Here is a 15,441-nt window from a genome sequence, read left to right on the forward strand (position 1 = left end):
GAATAATTATCTATTTATGTATAATATGTTAATATATTATATTAATATAATAAATATATCTTTATATATTAATGTAAAAAAATGAATTTTAAAATTACAAAATTGCAAATAGTAAATGATATATATTTATAGCGAGTCGAGTATTGCTCATTTTGAAATTGAAACTTCAAATTTGTTAAATAATATCTTATAAAAATAATAATATAAAAGAATTGAATTAAATTTCATATTTAATTATTAATTAATTTTATTTTTGTATTTCTTATCCTCGTTCCTCATTTAAATTTCTTCATAGTATCAATATTACAATGAAAGATAACAATAATAGTACAAGCAACTATCGTGGTTTTAATTGATGAAGGTTGAGAATAACAGGGAATAAGAAGAACAAAGATGATAAAGGATGAGAATAAGAGAAAATAAGAATGAATAAAGGGAAAATAGAAAACAAAGAGGTTGAATTTTAGAAAAAGAAAAAATTGATTATAACTTTTTTCATAAATTTCATGTTTACAGAACATGTTCTTATATGTACTGCCACTATTAACAGTAATGTTAAATACAAGGGACCAATAGTAAAAGCGCAATATTCTCAATGATCTATCAGGTATCTATCATTCTTTTCTTCTAAAATCTGTACCATTAAGCTTTCTTATACTATTTTTGTGATTAGCTCCGTTACGTGCCTCATTCTCTAGTGAATCAGCTCCCATCATTGTCTTGGCATTGTGCGCTACAGTTAAATTCATGACATTACCCCTTCCATCAGTGGATCTTTGTCCCCAAGGATCAAAGGTTGGAAACTGTGAGTTGATGGTAGAGTAATCCTCCCAAGTGGTATTTTCAAGACTTAAGTTTGACCAAACAACCAAAAGTTGTGTTATAGCTTGGTTGTTTCCTTTTACTATCTTTTTGTCTAAGACAACAGTAGGATATACTAGAGGTTGGCCATCAGCAGCTACTTCTGGTGGAGCTATACTAGGCACAATTTTAGCTCCAATTTTCTTTTTTAATAGGCCAATATGGAACACATGATGCAACTTAGAAGTAGGTGGTAGTTGTAACTTATATGCCATTGTGCCAATCTTAGCAATGACAGGATAGGGGCCACAATAGCTGGATGAAAGTTTTAAACTTTTTGTAAGGGCTAATGAGGTTTGTTTGTAGGGTTGAAGCTTTAAATAAACTTCATCTTCAACATTGAACTCTCGTTTGCTTTTTTTTTTATCAGCATAAAACTTCATCTTGTTTTGAGCTTTCTCTAATTGATCAATTAACAGTTTGCTCAACCGCTCCCTTTCTTTAAACAGTTCTTCAACTGTAGATACCTTACAATTGGAATTAGCATTGCAAGAAAAGCCTGGTGGTTTGTATCCATATAATTCTTGGAAATAAGTCATTCACAGTGAGGTATGGTAGCTGGTGTTGTACCATCATTTTGCTAAAGGCAACCATTCGGACCAAGTTTTAGGCTTAAAAAAACTCATGCATCTTAAATATTGCTCAAGACATTGATTCAGTCTTTTAAATTGTCCATCTGACTAAGGTGATAAGTCGTGCTGAGTTGGATTGAAGTTCCCTAATTTCATTAGTTCCTACCATACAAAACTAGTAAAGACCTTAGCCTTATTAGATATAGTAGACTTAGTTGCTCCATGTAGCTTATCAACCTGGTTGACGTACAACTTGGCAATATCCAATGCTGTGTAAGGATGGGATAGGGCTAAGAAATGTGCATACTTAGTATTAATAACAATTAAGATGCAATTGAAATTTTGGGATTAGGGTAAACCTTCAATAAAATCCATCGTAATTATCTCTCAACACTGTTGTGATATAAGAATTGGTTGCATTAATCCAAGGTAAATGGCATGATCATTCTTATTTCTTTGGCAAATATCACACTGTTGTACATACTTTTTAACTTGCTTCTTCATTTTTGGCCAGTAAAAATTTAGTTTCAATCTATGGTAGGTAGCCTGTACACCTGAGTGACCACCCTATGGTGATTCATGTAGCATCTATAAAACATGTTCCTTTAACTGCCCATGATTGCCTAGGTAAACTCTTCCCTTAAATCTGAGTATGCTGTTAAAACAGGTATAATGAGGCATTATAGTATGAGTGATGGTCAGTATAGATATTTTCTCTGTTGTAAACTCATCTTTCTTATAACTAAACTTCACATCTCTGACTCATTTTAGAATAATGGTTGTTGAAGTTGGGCTGAAGGCTTTTGCTTCTTCATCATGCTGTTTAGGCAAAGCATTTGCCACTTTATTCAGCTTGCCTTTCTGTATTGGATAGAATAGTCTAATCCTAATAGCTTGGTTAGTCCTTTCTTTTGTATGGTAGTAGGTAATTTTTGCTCTAATAGGTGTTTTAGAGCTCTATGATCAGTTTTGATAATAAAAAGCACCCCTTTGAGATAGTGTCTCTACTTAGTGATTGCCATCAAAATGGCTAGATATTCTTTTTCATAGATGGATAAATAAACATGTCTTGAGCTTAAAGCTTTACTTAAGTATACTATTGGTCTACCATTTTGAGATAACACTGCTTCTATTCGAGTATCACAAGCATCAATCTTTAGGTAAAAACATTTTGAAAAATCTAGTAGAGCCAATACAGGAGCTGTAACTATAGTTTTCTGGAGTTGAAGGCTGTAACTGTTTCAGAACTCCAATGGAACCCATCTTTCTTCAACATGTCGGTCAATGGCTTATTGATGATGCCATATCCTTTAATGAATTTTCTATAATATCCTGTCAATCCCATAAAGCCCTTCAATAATTGCAAAGTTTTTAGTTGTGGCCAGTTCATCATGGCCTCCACTTTAGCAAGGTTTGTAGAGACTCCCTCAGCTAATATGATGTAGCCTAGATACTTTATCATCTGTTGGCCAAAGAAACATTTGTTTTTTTCATATAATTGGTTTAGCCTTAGAATTTTAAAGACAGCCTACAAATGCTCAAGATATTTTACTAGACTAACACTATATACGAGGATATCATCAAAGAATAAAAGCACAAATTTTCTCAAATACATGGAGAAAATATCATTCATTAAAGCTTGAAAAGTAGTAGGGGCATTAGTAAAGTCAAAGGGAATTACCTTGAATTCATAATGGTCTTGATGAGTTCTAAATGTTATATTTGGGATATCTTCTTTCATCACTCTAATTTGCCAATATCCTGATCTTAGATCAATTTTAGAAAAAAAACTTGGTACCTTTAAGTTCGTCTAGTAAATCCTCTACCACTAGTATGGGAAAATGGTTCTTTATGGTCATAGCATTCAACTGCCTGTAGTCAATGCACTGTTGCCAAGTTTCATAGTTTTTATTAACTAGTAAACAAGGTGATGCAAAAGGACTCTTACTAGTTTGAATCGTAGATGAAGACAACATTTCCTTCACTTGTCTCTCTATTACAACCTTTTGGTGATGGGGAAATCTATATGACTATAAACCCCTAAATCTATCGTGGTGTAATTGTTTTTTGTTAATAAAAATAAAAAATAAAAAAGAGAAAATTTGATGGTTGAGCGTGTGTGTAATTATTTGAATGGACTGAAGAGATTGAGTTAGGCTTCGAATTTAGAGTTGGAATTTAAAGAAATTGGAATTCCTTACTGGTATAGTGTTTTCTTGATCAAAACCCTATAAATACATATCTATATTGCACAACAAAAGAGAGATTATAAGAAAAGAAAAACACACAAAAGTAATCAAAAGTATGAAAATTTTTAGAGATAATCTATATAAGTTTTTTTGGAAAATTTTTAGATTTTGCTAAAATTTGCCAATTTCCAATGAAGATTTCAATGAAAATTGAAGATTTTGGCAAGTTTTCTAGTTTTCGGTGAAACTTGAAGATTTTGATTACTCAACTCAAATTCCAACGTTATTTTTCAAAATTCGGTGAGCTATTCAATTGACATTCATCGATTTCTAGATAGAAAGAGAGAAAAGATAAAGGAAAAAAGGAACTCTGAAAAAAAAAAAAGATTTAGGGCTTTTATACAAGCGTAAAAGGGTATCGTTTTGAAGATTTACAAATGTCCAAGATCTGCATGTCGCCCTCGACTACTCGGTTCGATTCGTAATGCCTTAACCCAAGACTCGTCCTTTTTGAGTTGCTATGGAGCCAAGCCATTAGCTAATTGAGTCGCTTCAAGAGCCTTCACTTGTGTCTCCAGCTGAACCTTTTAGCTGTCGAGTGGAGTCATTTTTTTGTTTTGGTAATTTTTTAATTTTATTTATTTATTTTATTTAATTAGTTTTACATGATTAAATTTTAGGAAAATTAGAGAAGAAAATTAAAAAAAATAAAACAAAACAAAACATTAATAAATTTTTTTTAGAATAAATAATAATTATCCAATGATGAAATTTTTAAAAATTGTAAAAGGTTAATTTTTATAAAATTTTTATGTGAGAAATTTTTTTTAAATTTGTCTCAAATGGAAGAGAATTTAGATAAAATTTCAATAATAATAATAATATTTATTTTATAAAAAACATAAATTTAATAAAATTTTGGAATTGAAATATTAATTATCCAATGATGAGATTTTTAAAAATTTTAAATGGTAAAATTTTTAAGAAATCTTTAGGTAAGGAAATTATTTGAATTTGACCCAAATAGTAAAATAATTTAGATGAAATTTTAATAAAAGTAATTATATTATTTTTTAAATAAAAAATATAATTTAAAATTGTGGGGAAAAAATATTTGACAATTATCCAAGAATAAGAATCTTACAAATTTTAAATGATAAATTTAAAAAAAAAATCTTTAGGTGAGAAATTTCTTTAAATTTGTCTCAAATTGTGAAAGAATTTAAATGAAGCGTCAAAAATAATTGTTATATTATTTTTTTTCAAAGATTAGGAAACTAACAAAGGGTTTTTTTTTTTTTTAAATAGACCTAAATGGTGAAAATTTGAAAAATAAAACTTGTAAAAAATTTTAAATTGACTTAAATGGTAAAAAATTTAGAAATAAAACTTGTAAAATAAAAAAAAATTTCAATGGGGAAATTCTTAGTAATCACAAACGGATTATTATTTAAGATATTTTTAAATGAAAAAATATTTCTAATTTGACCAAAATTATAGAAGAATTATATATATTTTTAATAAAAAACTAAACAAATAAAAAATGATTAAATTTGTTTTTGGCAATAGAGCCTCTTCAAGGAAACAAATAAGATTTTTAAATACTCTCGAGATGAAAAATATTTTTAAGAATTTTATCAAATTGATGAAAAAATCTTAAGAGTTATTTTCAATATTAAATTTAAGACTATTAGAATCAAGATTTTAGGATAATTTAAAATAAAATGATACCATTTTTTGGATAAGCATGTGGGAGTATTGTAACCTTTCTCATATGTAATCGAACTTTCAAACATTTTTTTGATTAGTAAACCAAAATTTATTCTTTTATGGATCTTGAATCAAGCTTAGAAACTCCTTAAGAGGATAGATTCATTAAATGGTCAATCACACTTTAATAAAAGATTGGTGGTGACTCTTGTGATTAAGTTTAGCTATAGATTTACAGATTTATATGTTAAGACAGTTTGGTAACTCCATTAGGGATTCATAGAGAGTCAGGCTGTAAATTTTAAATTTATCCTATCTATGATCTAATGGTTTTAAAATATAAAGATTTTGTTATTTGTTCACTAACGTTTTTTGTTTTGTTAATTTATAGGGTATGAAAACTTATATGTTCCTTTACATACACTATCACATACATTTGTATTACACGAGCTTTATACTTAAGCTCCATCCTTCTTACAAAGGAGCAAAGTATCTAGCTTTTGTGAAATGATAATCTCCCTAATGGTTAGTGAAATATTTTCATTCAAATTGAATCATTTTTGTTGATAGCCTGTGATGGGTGAGGATTGGAATCCCTTATTAGTTTGTGATGGATAATGATGTAAGAAACAATTTTAAAATCTTTAGTGGTCAAAGTCACTTAGCCCAGCATATAATCTATACTTAAGAGGCTAGCCTGAAGATAGAGTCATTCCTACTTGTTGATAGATGTAACCCGAAGTTAGGACATAAGAAGGAATAATTTGTGTGATATATTGATTATCTAACCATTTTGTTCATTTGATTTTGTGCATTTGCATCATTTCAATTAGTGCTTGCATTATCATTTCGTGCATTATTTTATTGTCATATTTAACATTAAGCATTGCATCATTTTTATATAGTGAATATTAGCCACATATTAAATCACATACCTACATCTATGGAAATGTACTAATGTAAAATGATAGTTATGTGGCAAGTATTAGTACATTATATTCATGCATTAAAATACCAAACATAAAACATGTCATTTTTAATAAAAATATAATTATGGTACTTAAAGGTTAAAGATAGCTTCACCAAGTAAAAACCTCACATAATCAACTCACCAATATAATATAAGAGTTCGAGTTAGATAAATGAAACAAGAAATTTTCAATCATCTTGAGAAGATAGAGAAAGCTCAACAAAAGCTTGAAGGGCAGTTAAGTAAGATTCTGAAGGTTTTGAATAAATTAAACAAGGAAAAAGGTATAGAAGAAAATACTAGCCCATAGGACCATCCATTACAAGAGGTGGTTGACTCTCTATATCATCCTGGTTATGGGCTGCATCAAACCTAGTCCACACAAGATACACCACCATAATAGTTTACATACCTTGTAGGGTATACTATCCTAGAATGTTATCAGCTTTAAATTCAAGGTATTATCAGAGCTATTTAAATCCCATTTTTACTAAAAAAACAGTAAAATCAATCCAGGTCTCTGATTTGGATGATTTAAAGAAAAAAAGAAAGAGAAAACAAAAATGGTCGAGTCACTAGGAAACTTAATAGCTGATAGAAAAATGAGTATGTTGGAAGAAAGATTGTAAATGGTGGAGAAAATTGATTTTTATAGTTTTGTAGATGCTGTTAGGCTTTGTTTAGACTCAGATGTTATTCCCTTGAAGTTAAAGTATCAGAGTTTGAAAAATAAAATGGTATAAAGTGTCTAAAGACTCACATTATCATATATTATTGAAAAATGATAGTCTATGCTAATAATAAAAAATTATTAATGCACGTATTCTAAGACAATCTTACTAGTTTTGTTACTAGATGGTATGTTCAGCTGGACAAGACTCATATTTACTCTTAAAGTGATATGGCCTGCAATTTTATTAGTCAATATTGGTATATCATAGATTTAGCTCCTAATCATTTTTTTGTCAAATTATGGAAAAGAAGGTAACTGAATTATTCAAGGAGTATATTTAAAGGTGGAAGGACATAATTACTCGAGTTTAACCTTTTTTAACTAAGAAAGAGATTATAGTATTATTTGTGAGCATTTTAAAAATTTTCTATTATGAATATTATGAAAAGATGATAGGGAATGCAATAAAAAATTTCACCGACATAGGAATTTGGGACAAAATCATTAAGAATAGTAAGTTGGAAGAAGAAAAAGCTCTCACTAAGAAGGCACCAAAGAAAAAAGAGACTGAAACTCAAGCTGTGAGCTTTGAAAGACAATAAGTTAGGGGTTATCAATCTATCCACCACAAGTTTACTCTTCATACCACCCTACTATGAATAATACCTCATCTTACTCATTCCAGTGAACTTCATAGCCATATTACTCACCAACATATCAACCCGTTTTAAAACCTCAAGCTTTCATATATAGTTTAAACATTCAATCTCTTACAAGACCCTAGATTCGTCTTGCTAACCCAATAAATGCTTCACGAAAGCTAAAAGTTACTTAAGAAAAATTCGTATTTGACCCAATCTTCATAACTTATACGAAATTATAGCGAGAGCTCTACAATAATCACTTAATTGTCCTCATCCGTTTAGAGTTGTTAAAGCCATCATATCTCAAATGGTATGATTTTATAGCTCATTGTGACTACTGTAAAGCATAGGGTATAACGATTGATCAAAGATGAAATGATAAATTTTGATACTGAAGGGATAATAACATCAAATGTTAGTGGTAATCCTTTGCATAACCATAATATGAATGCTCTAAATGGGGGCTAGGGGTGTCGTATAAAAAAAAGACAAAAGAGATCAAAACTCCTCTTAGTTAGCTATTCGATACTTTGTATAAAGCTAGCATGATACAAATGGTGGTCTACGTATTTATCATGGAAGTTGGTACTGAACACAAAGTGCAAATATCATAATGGGGCAGTTGGTCACTCTATTGAAACCTGTGAGCAATTTTGTCATAAGGTACAAAAGCTTATAGATTCTTATCAAATTAAGCTTTATACAAGGGGAGACCTTAAGAATTGCTGAAGTGTTCATGACTGACAAGCCATCAAAATTGGTTTCGATAGCAGTAACAATTTATTGTGGGGAGAAACCAAAGCCAATTATGGACAAACTTATCCCCAGGTTAGTAACTTTTAAAGTTCTTGCTCCATTTCCCTACAAGAACGATAAAGTTATGCTATGGAGATATGGCTATGATACAGTAGTCTAAGGGCAAAAAAAAAATACACCAAAGAGTAATGCTGCCAACATAATTGGTATAAGAGGTATAATCGAAATGAAAGATGATATATTAAAAAAAATGCTGGACAAGGCTAGGAAGGAAAAGGCAAAGGTAAGGGACGAATAGAATAAACCATAAGTGGTGCTTGACGAAAAATGTCAAAAACCAATGTCAGAAAGAGAGGTTTATGAATTCTTGAGGCTAGTAAAGCACAGTAAATACTATATGATTGAATAATTGAATAAGATGCCAGCACGAATCTCATTGCTATTACTATTATTAAATTTTGAACCACACTAAAATCTCTTGTTGAAGGTGTTAAACCCAACATATGTGACGTACAATGTACCTATTGAGTATGTGAATCACTTAGCTAAAAATCTAGTAATGCCAAATTATATAGCATTTAGCGATGATAAGATTCCCCCAAAAAGAAAGGGAAGCATAAAGTCTTTGCATATCATTGTTAAGTGCAAGAACCATATTATAGCCAAGGTTTTCATCGATAATGGTTTTGCCATTAATGTCATGATTATGTCAACTCTGGTAAGACTACCTGTTGATTACTCATATATGAAAAGTAATCATATAGTTATTCGAGCTTTTAATGGGATCAAATGTGAAGTTTTGAGAGATATTAAGATGCTCTTGCACATTGGGTTTGCACCTTTAATGTAAAATTTTAGGTGATGGATATCTCTCCATCTTATAGCTATCTATTGAAAAAGTCATGGATTCACATGATAGGCTCTGTTCTTTTTACCTTATATCAAAAGATCAAGTTTAATATGAAAGGTCAATTGGTGGTAGTATTTAGAGAGGAAAATGTTTTTGTGACTCAATCATTAAATGCTTCATATGTGGAAGCTACTAAAGAAGCATTGGAATGTTGTTATCGAGCTTTTGAATTGGTTAATTCTATGGGTGAAGGATTTAAAAGCCAATTGTTCTAAAATATAGTGGTGAGCCAAATCATTAGTAATGGTTGGTATCTTGGAGCAAAACTAAGCAAAAATTTATAAGGGATAAAAGAGCCCGTAACGATAATTGGCAATAGCAAAAAAGCTAGGTTTAGGTTATGAAGTAGAAAGATGGGAGATTAGAAGAGGATAAGCAAACAAAAGAGAAAAAAAGATTGCGGGGCTAAAAGGTTATGAACCAAAGACTATGCCTATAATTATCCTACACTTGCATGAAACTTTAAAACCTAGAGGGTTTATGTACCCAAATGTAAAAGAAGATCTAGAATTGAGTATGAAAGAGGCATTCGTTGAATTGTCTATCCATGCAATTGGAGATGAAAACTGGTATTAATAAGAAATAAAGGTTTGCTCTTGTTCGATAGGTTATGAGCTGAATATTTGGAGCATCATCAAAATGCTTGTTATCCTTGAGATCATTTCAATTTAATTGGACATCCTAATAACTTATGCCCAAAGACATTGGCATGATCTTTTATGCATAGATCATTAATTTATTATTATTTTAATAAAGATTAGAAAAGATGCATTTTCATTCATTTCTTCTATTGCTTTCATTTTTTCATTTTCCCAACAAATCTTGCCCACATATCCAATTTCATTCAATTTAAGTTCCTTAAATGAATATAAGGATAATCATAATAACGATCAAGGGATTAATTTTGAAAATTCGATTAATGTTGATGATCTTGATAACAAAGATGATAATGAGGAATATGTATTGCTTTCGGACCTAATGAGATTTATTGAGCAAAAAAATAAACTAATTGAGCCTTATTAAGAGATAAATGACTTAGTGAACTCAAGAAATGAGAGGAATAAAAAAGAGGTTAAAGTCGATACATTGCTTTCATTTACAGATAGGCAAAGATTGAAAGATTTACTTTAAGAATTCGTAAATATGTTTGCTTAATCTTAATAGGATATACCTAGGTTTAGCACAAAAATAATAAAACATAAATTGCTTTTAAAGCTATAATGTAAATTAGTCTAATAGAAATTAAGGCAAATGAGGCTTGAAATGCTTCTAAAGATCAATGAAGAGGTGAAAAAGTAGTTTGATATAGGTATCCTACAAGTGGTTAAGTATCTAGAATGGGTAGCTAACATAGTATCAATCTTTAAGAAAGATGAAAAGGTATGAATGTGTATGCATTATCATGACTTGAATAAAGCGAGCCTAAAAGATAATTTTTTGTTGCCTCATATTGACATATTGGTGGACAATATGGCCAAACATTTTATATTCTCTTTCATGGATGGGTTTTAAAGGTATAACCAGATAAAAATGGCTTAAGATGACAAGGAAAAGATCATTTTTGTGATCATATGAGGTATATTTTGCTACAAAGTTATGCCCTTTGATTTAAAGAATGCTCGAGGAACATATCAAAGAGTTATAATGACATTTTTTCACGATATGAGGCACAAGAAGATTAAGATGTATGTAAATAATATGATTGCGAAATCTCAAGAAGGAGAAGATCATGTCACTAAGCTTAAGAAATTGTTTGAAAGGTTGAAAAAATTTCAACTCAAATTGAATCCAGCTAAATGCACATTTGGGATAAAGTTAAGAAAGTTGCTAGGTTTCGTGGTCAATGAAAGAGAGATTGAAGTTGATCCAGACAAAATATGAGTCATTTAGAATTTGTCACCTCCTAGCACACCAAAAGAAGTTCGAGATTTTTTTGGGTAGATCAAACTACATTTCTCGGTTCATTTCTCAACTTACCTATAAGTGTGATCCAATTTTAAAGTTTTTTCGTAAGAATAATCCTAAAGAATGGAATGAGAATGCTAAAAGGCTTTTGATAAAATTAAATAATACTTGTCAAAACCTTCAATATTGGTACCACCTGTTTCAAGAAAACCTTTGATCTTATATCTGATAGTGTGTGAAAATTCAATAGGATGTGTGTTGGAACAATAAGATAAGTTTAGCAAAAAAAAAAAGGCTATCTACTATCTAAGTAAGAAGTTCACAGAATATAAGTACAAGTATTTTTTTTAGAGAAAATGTGTTGTGTATTAGTTTGAACAGCTAAAACGCTCAAATAGTATATGTTCCATCATATTACCTAGCTTATAGCAAAACTAGATCCAATCAAATATATCTTTGAGAAGTTTTTGTTGTCTAAAAGAATTGTTAGATGACAAGTGATGCTATCGAAATATGACATCGTATATGTAAGCCATAAGACAATCAAAAGAAATGTTATAACTAAATTTCTCGTAGATTGTGCTATCAAAGAATAAGAGCCAATGAGGTTAAAATTTCTTGATGAAGATTTGATAGTTGTTTCCTAACTTGAAAATGAGAGGCATGATAAAAAATGTTGGAGAATGTACTTTGATGAAGCTACCAATGCTTTGGGACATGAAATTAGGGTAATTTTGATCTCTTTGAAAGAACAATATTATCCTATAATAGTGAGATTGAATTTTAATTGCACAAATAACATTGTTGAATATGAGACTTTTGTCATGGGTTTACAAGCTACTATAAATAGAAAAATTAAAACATTCAAAGTGTTTGGAGACTCAACTTTAGTTATATATCAGTTGAAAAAAGAATAAATACAATAGATTTGAAACTCATTCTATATCATAAATATATCTTAGAGTTTATCAAGCAATTTGAAAATATTCAGTTTGATCATTTACTTCATGAGAAAAATCTTATTATTGATGCCTTGGCTACTCTGGTAGCAATGATGTGAATTGATGATAATACCTACATTCAACCCATCAAGCAAGATGTTAAAAATATGCCTTTTCATTGTTTTAATGTAGAGGAAAAAGAAGATGAAAACTTGTAGTATTATGATATCCAACAGTACATTAAGAATCAATAATACCCTGACCAAATAATTGATAATGATAAACGTCATTTCGAGATTAGCTATGAGTTTTTTTTTTAGATGGTGATGTCTTGTATAAAATGAGCAATGATCAAGTATTATTAAAATATGTAAATACAGCTGAAGCGAAAAAGATTATTAAAGAAGTGCATGAAGAAATATGTGAAGCACATGTAAATGGTCATATGATGACAAGATAGATCATGAGTTAAGTACTATGGGTTGAAAATTAAGAGTGACTGCATTGACTATGCTTGAAAATGTCACAAGTGTCATATTTGTATTGATAAGATCCATATTTCATTGATTGTTTCTCATATTTTGGCACCACTTTGACCGTTTTTCATGTAATGCATGGATGTCATTGGCCTTATTATCCCAAAAGCTTCCAATGGGTATAAGTTCATTTTTGTAATGATAGATTATTTCATGAAATAGGTAAAAACATCTTTATTTAGAAATGTGACATGATTTGTGATCTATAAGTTCATAAAGAGAAATCATTTGTAGATATAGACTTTCAAAGATAATTATTTCAAATAATACCAAAAATTTAAATAGTAAGATGATGCAAGAAATATGTGCTTAGTATAAGATCAAACATCATAATTCAATGCCATATCGCCCGAAAATGAATGGGGCAGTTGAAGCAACAAATAAGAACATAAAAAGAATTCTTAAAAAAATTATTGAAACCTATAAAGACTGGCATAAAAAGTTGCCATTTGCCTTTCATGCTTATCAAATATCAGTGCATACCTTTACTAGGGTAACTTTATTTTCTTTAATTTTTGGGATGGAAGCTATGTTGTTGATGGAAGTAAAAATTTCATCCTTGAGATTTTTAAGGGAAGTTAGATTGGAAAATACTGAATGGATTCAAAAGTGCTATGAGCAATTAATTTTCAATTGAAGAAAAGAGATTGATAGTACTGGGTTATGGTAAGTTATATAAAAGAAGAATAATGAGAGCGCATGATAAAAAGGTATTACCTCATTGTTTTCGAAAAAGAAAGCTAGTTTTTTAAAAAAATTCTTTCAGGTCAGTATGATAATAAAAGAAAGTGAACTCCGAGTTGAGAAAGGTCATATGTTGTGAAAAAAGTTTTCTGGGGCTAAGCATTAATATTAACAGAGATGGATGGACATGATTTGCCCAATCCTATAAATTTTTATGTTATGAAAAAACACTACACTTAAAAACAAGAAAAAATGAAAAGAAGGTCTTAAATCAAAAACCCCAAAAGGACGATTTGAGTCAAACAGGGGTTCATTTAAGTTGAAAATCTAAAAAAATGGCTTAGATGATGAGGGTATAGCATTAAATTTGAAAATTCACCAACATAGAGGCTAGCATGTTCTGATGATTTTTAAGTTGTTAGGTGCATCAAGTAATTAAAATTTTGAAAAAGACTTTAAGATGTGTTATCATAATTATTTGATTGTTTATTTTAGGCGTTGTTACCCCATACCTATTTTTATAACCATTCTTATTTATTAATGGTCAAAGTTGTTCTACCATTTCATTTTATTCTTTATGTCTCTCTTTTGATGACTATTTTTCATTTATTCACAATCCAACCATTGGCTTTTCCCTTTAATACCTTGCAATGGAAGAAATATGTGATTGGATTTTTACTTTTTGAAATTGAAATAATGATTGAGAAATGAATAATAAAATGAAATATTTCTACATTACTTTGGAAAAGTTGAGAATGATAAAGGCAAATATGAAGTTTTCAGTTTCTGGTAAGAATATTGAAAATGGAAAAGAAAGATTTCATTAAAAAGAGAGTATGGGAATTGAATAAGAGGGATGATTGAGAATTAAATCGATTTGGTCTTATTGCTTGAAGATTGAAGAGTTCAAAATCTAAAAGGAAGAGACTTGAGAATTTGTGTACCGTAATTGAAAAAAAATTAACCAAGTGACATTTGCATAGCATACACTGCATCTAGAAATGTCTAGTGCATGAATCTAAAAAACAGGGATATTACAAGATCTCACATGGAGAAGATAAATATGAAGACATTCTGGTGAAGGAATTTTAAATTTTTGTTTAAGAAGAAACCTATAAGGTAAGATTCTAATCCTTGAAAAAGGATATTATAAGAAAATCAATCATAGACAAGAAAGATTTTTTTTTATATTTTAAGGTTGTGAAGCCTTTGTTCCAAGGAGTATTTTTTGATAGTAGAAACGATTTATAAAAACTCCGGGCATAATATCATAAAATTTCTTTAGATACAATCTATAAGACCTTTGGGCATAATTGTTAAAAAGAACCTTTGTTTAAAGGAGCTTTATTTATTTTTCAAAACTTATGAGCCTCTGTTTAGAATAGGTTTATTTATTTTTTAAAGTTATTGAGCGTCTACTTAGAGAAGTTTTATTTATTTTTTAAAATTGTTAAGTCTTTACTTAGATGTTTTTTTTTATTTTTTCAAGTTATTGAGCCTCTACTTAGAGGAATTTTATTTTTTTAAAAAAAATTATTGAGCTTCTGCTCAGAAGAACTTTATTTATTTTTTCAATATTATTAAGCCTTTGTTTAGAGGAGCTTTATTTATTTTTCAAAGTCGTTGAGTCTTTGTTTAAAGGAATTTTTATGTTATTAAGGTTTGAGTATCCATTTAAAAAAAATGTCGAATTGATTATTTGGATATGAGGGGTGTCTACATCTTTACACAATTTTTGCTTCACAGAAAATGCGCAAAAAGGGATAACTATAGATATTCCAATCTATTGGGGGTGTAATTGTTTTTTATTAATAAAAATAAAAAAATAAGAAAGAGAAAAATTATATGATTGAGTTTGTGTGAAATTGTTTGTATGGACTGAAAAGTTTGAGTTTGGCTTAGAATTTTGAGTTGAAATTTTTAAAAAAATTGGAATTCCTTACCTGTATAGGCCTTTCTTGATCAAAACCTTATAACTACATACCTATACCAAACAGTAAATGATAGATGATCAAATAGAAAAAAACACACAAAAATAGTCAAAAATTACGAAATTTTTTTTAAAAAATTTGCAAGTTTTTTTCTATAAA

The 15,441-nt window shown here is 29.5% G+C and overlaps 1 protein-coding gene across 1 annotated transcript; it reads right to left on the reverse strand.

Moving 5' to 3' along the window:
* Positions 1 to 614: 614 nt before the first annotated feature.
* LOC149512913 (uncharacterized) lies at positions 615 to 1,400 on the reverse strand. The gene has a single exon (XM_089751111.1). The coding sequence runs from the start codon at positions 1,398 to 1,400 to the stop codon at positions 615 to 617; it is 786 nt and encodes a 261-aa protein (XP_089607237.1).
* Positions 1,401 to 15,441: the final 14,041 nt, after the last annotated feature.

Source organism: Durio zibethinus, chromosome 21 (genome assembly GCF_047325235.1).
Source record: "Durio zibethinus cultivar Kanyao isolate XHJ-2024 chromosome 21, ASM4732523v1, whole genome shotgun sequence".
NCBI classification, from domain to species: domain Eukaryota; kingdom Viridiplantae; phylum Streptophyta; class Magnoliopsida; order Malvales; family Malvaceae; genus Durio; species Durio zibethinus.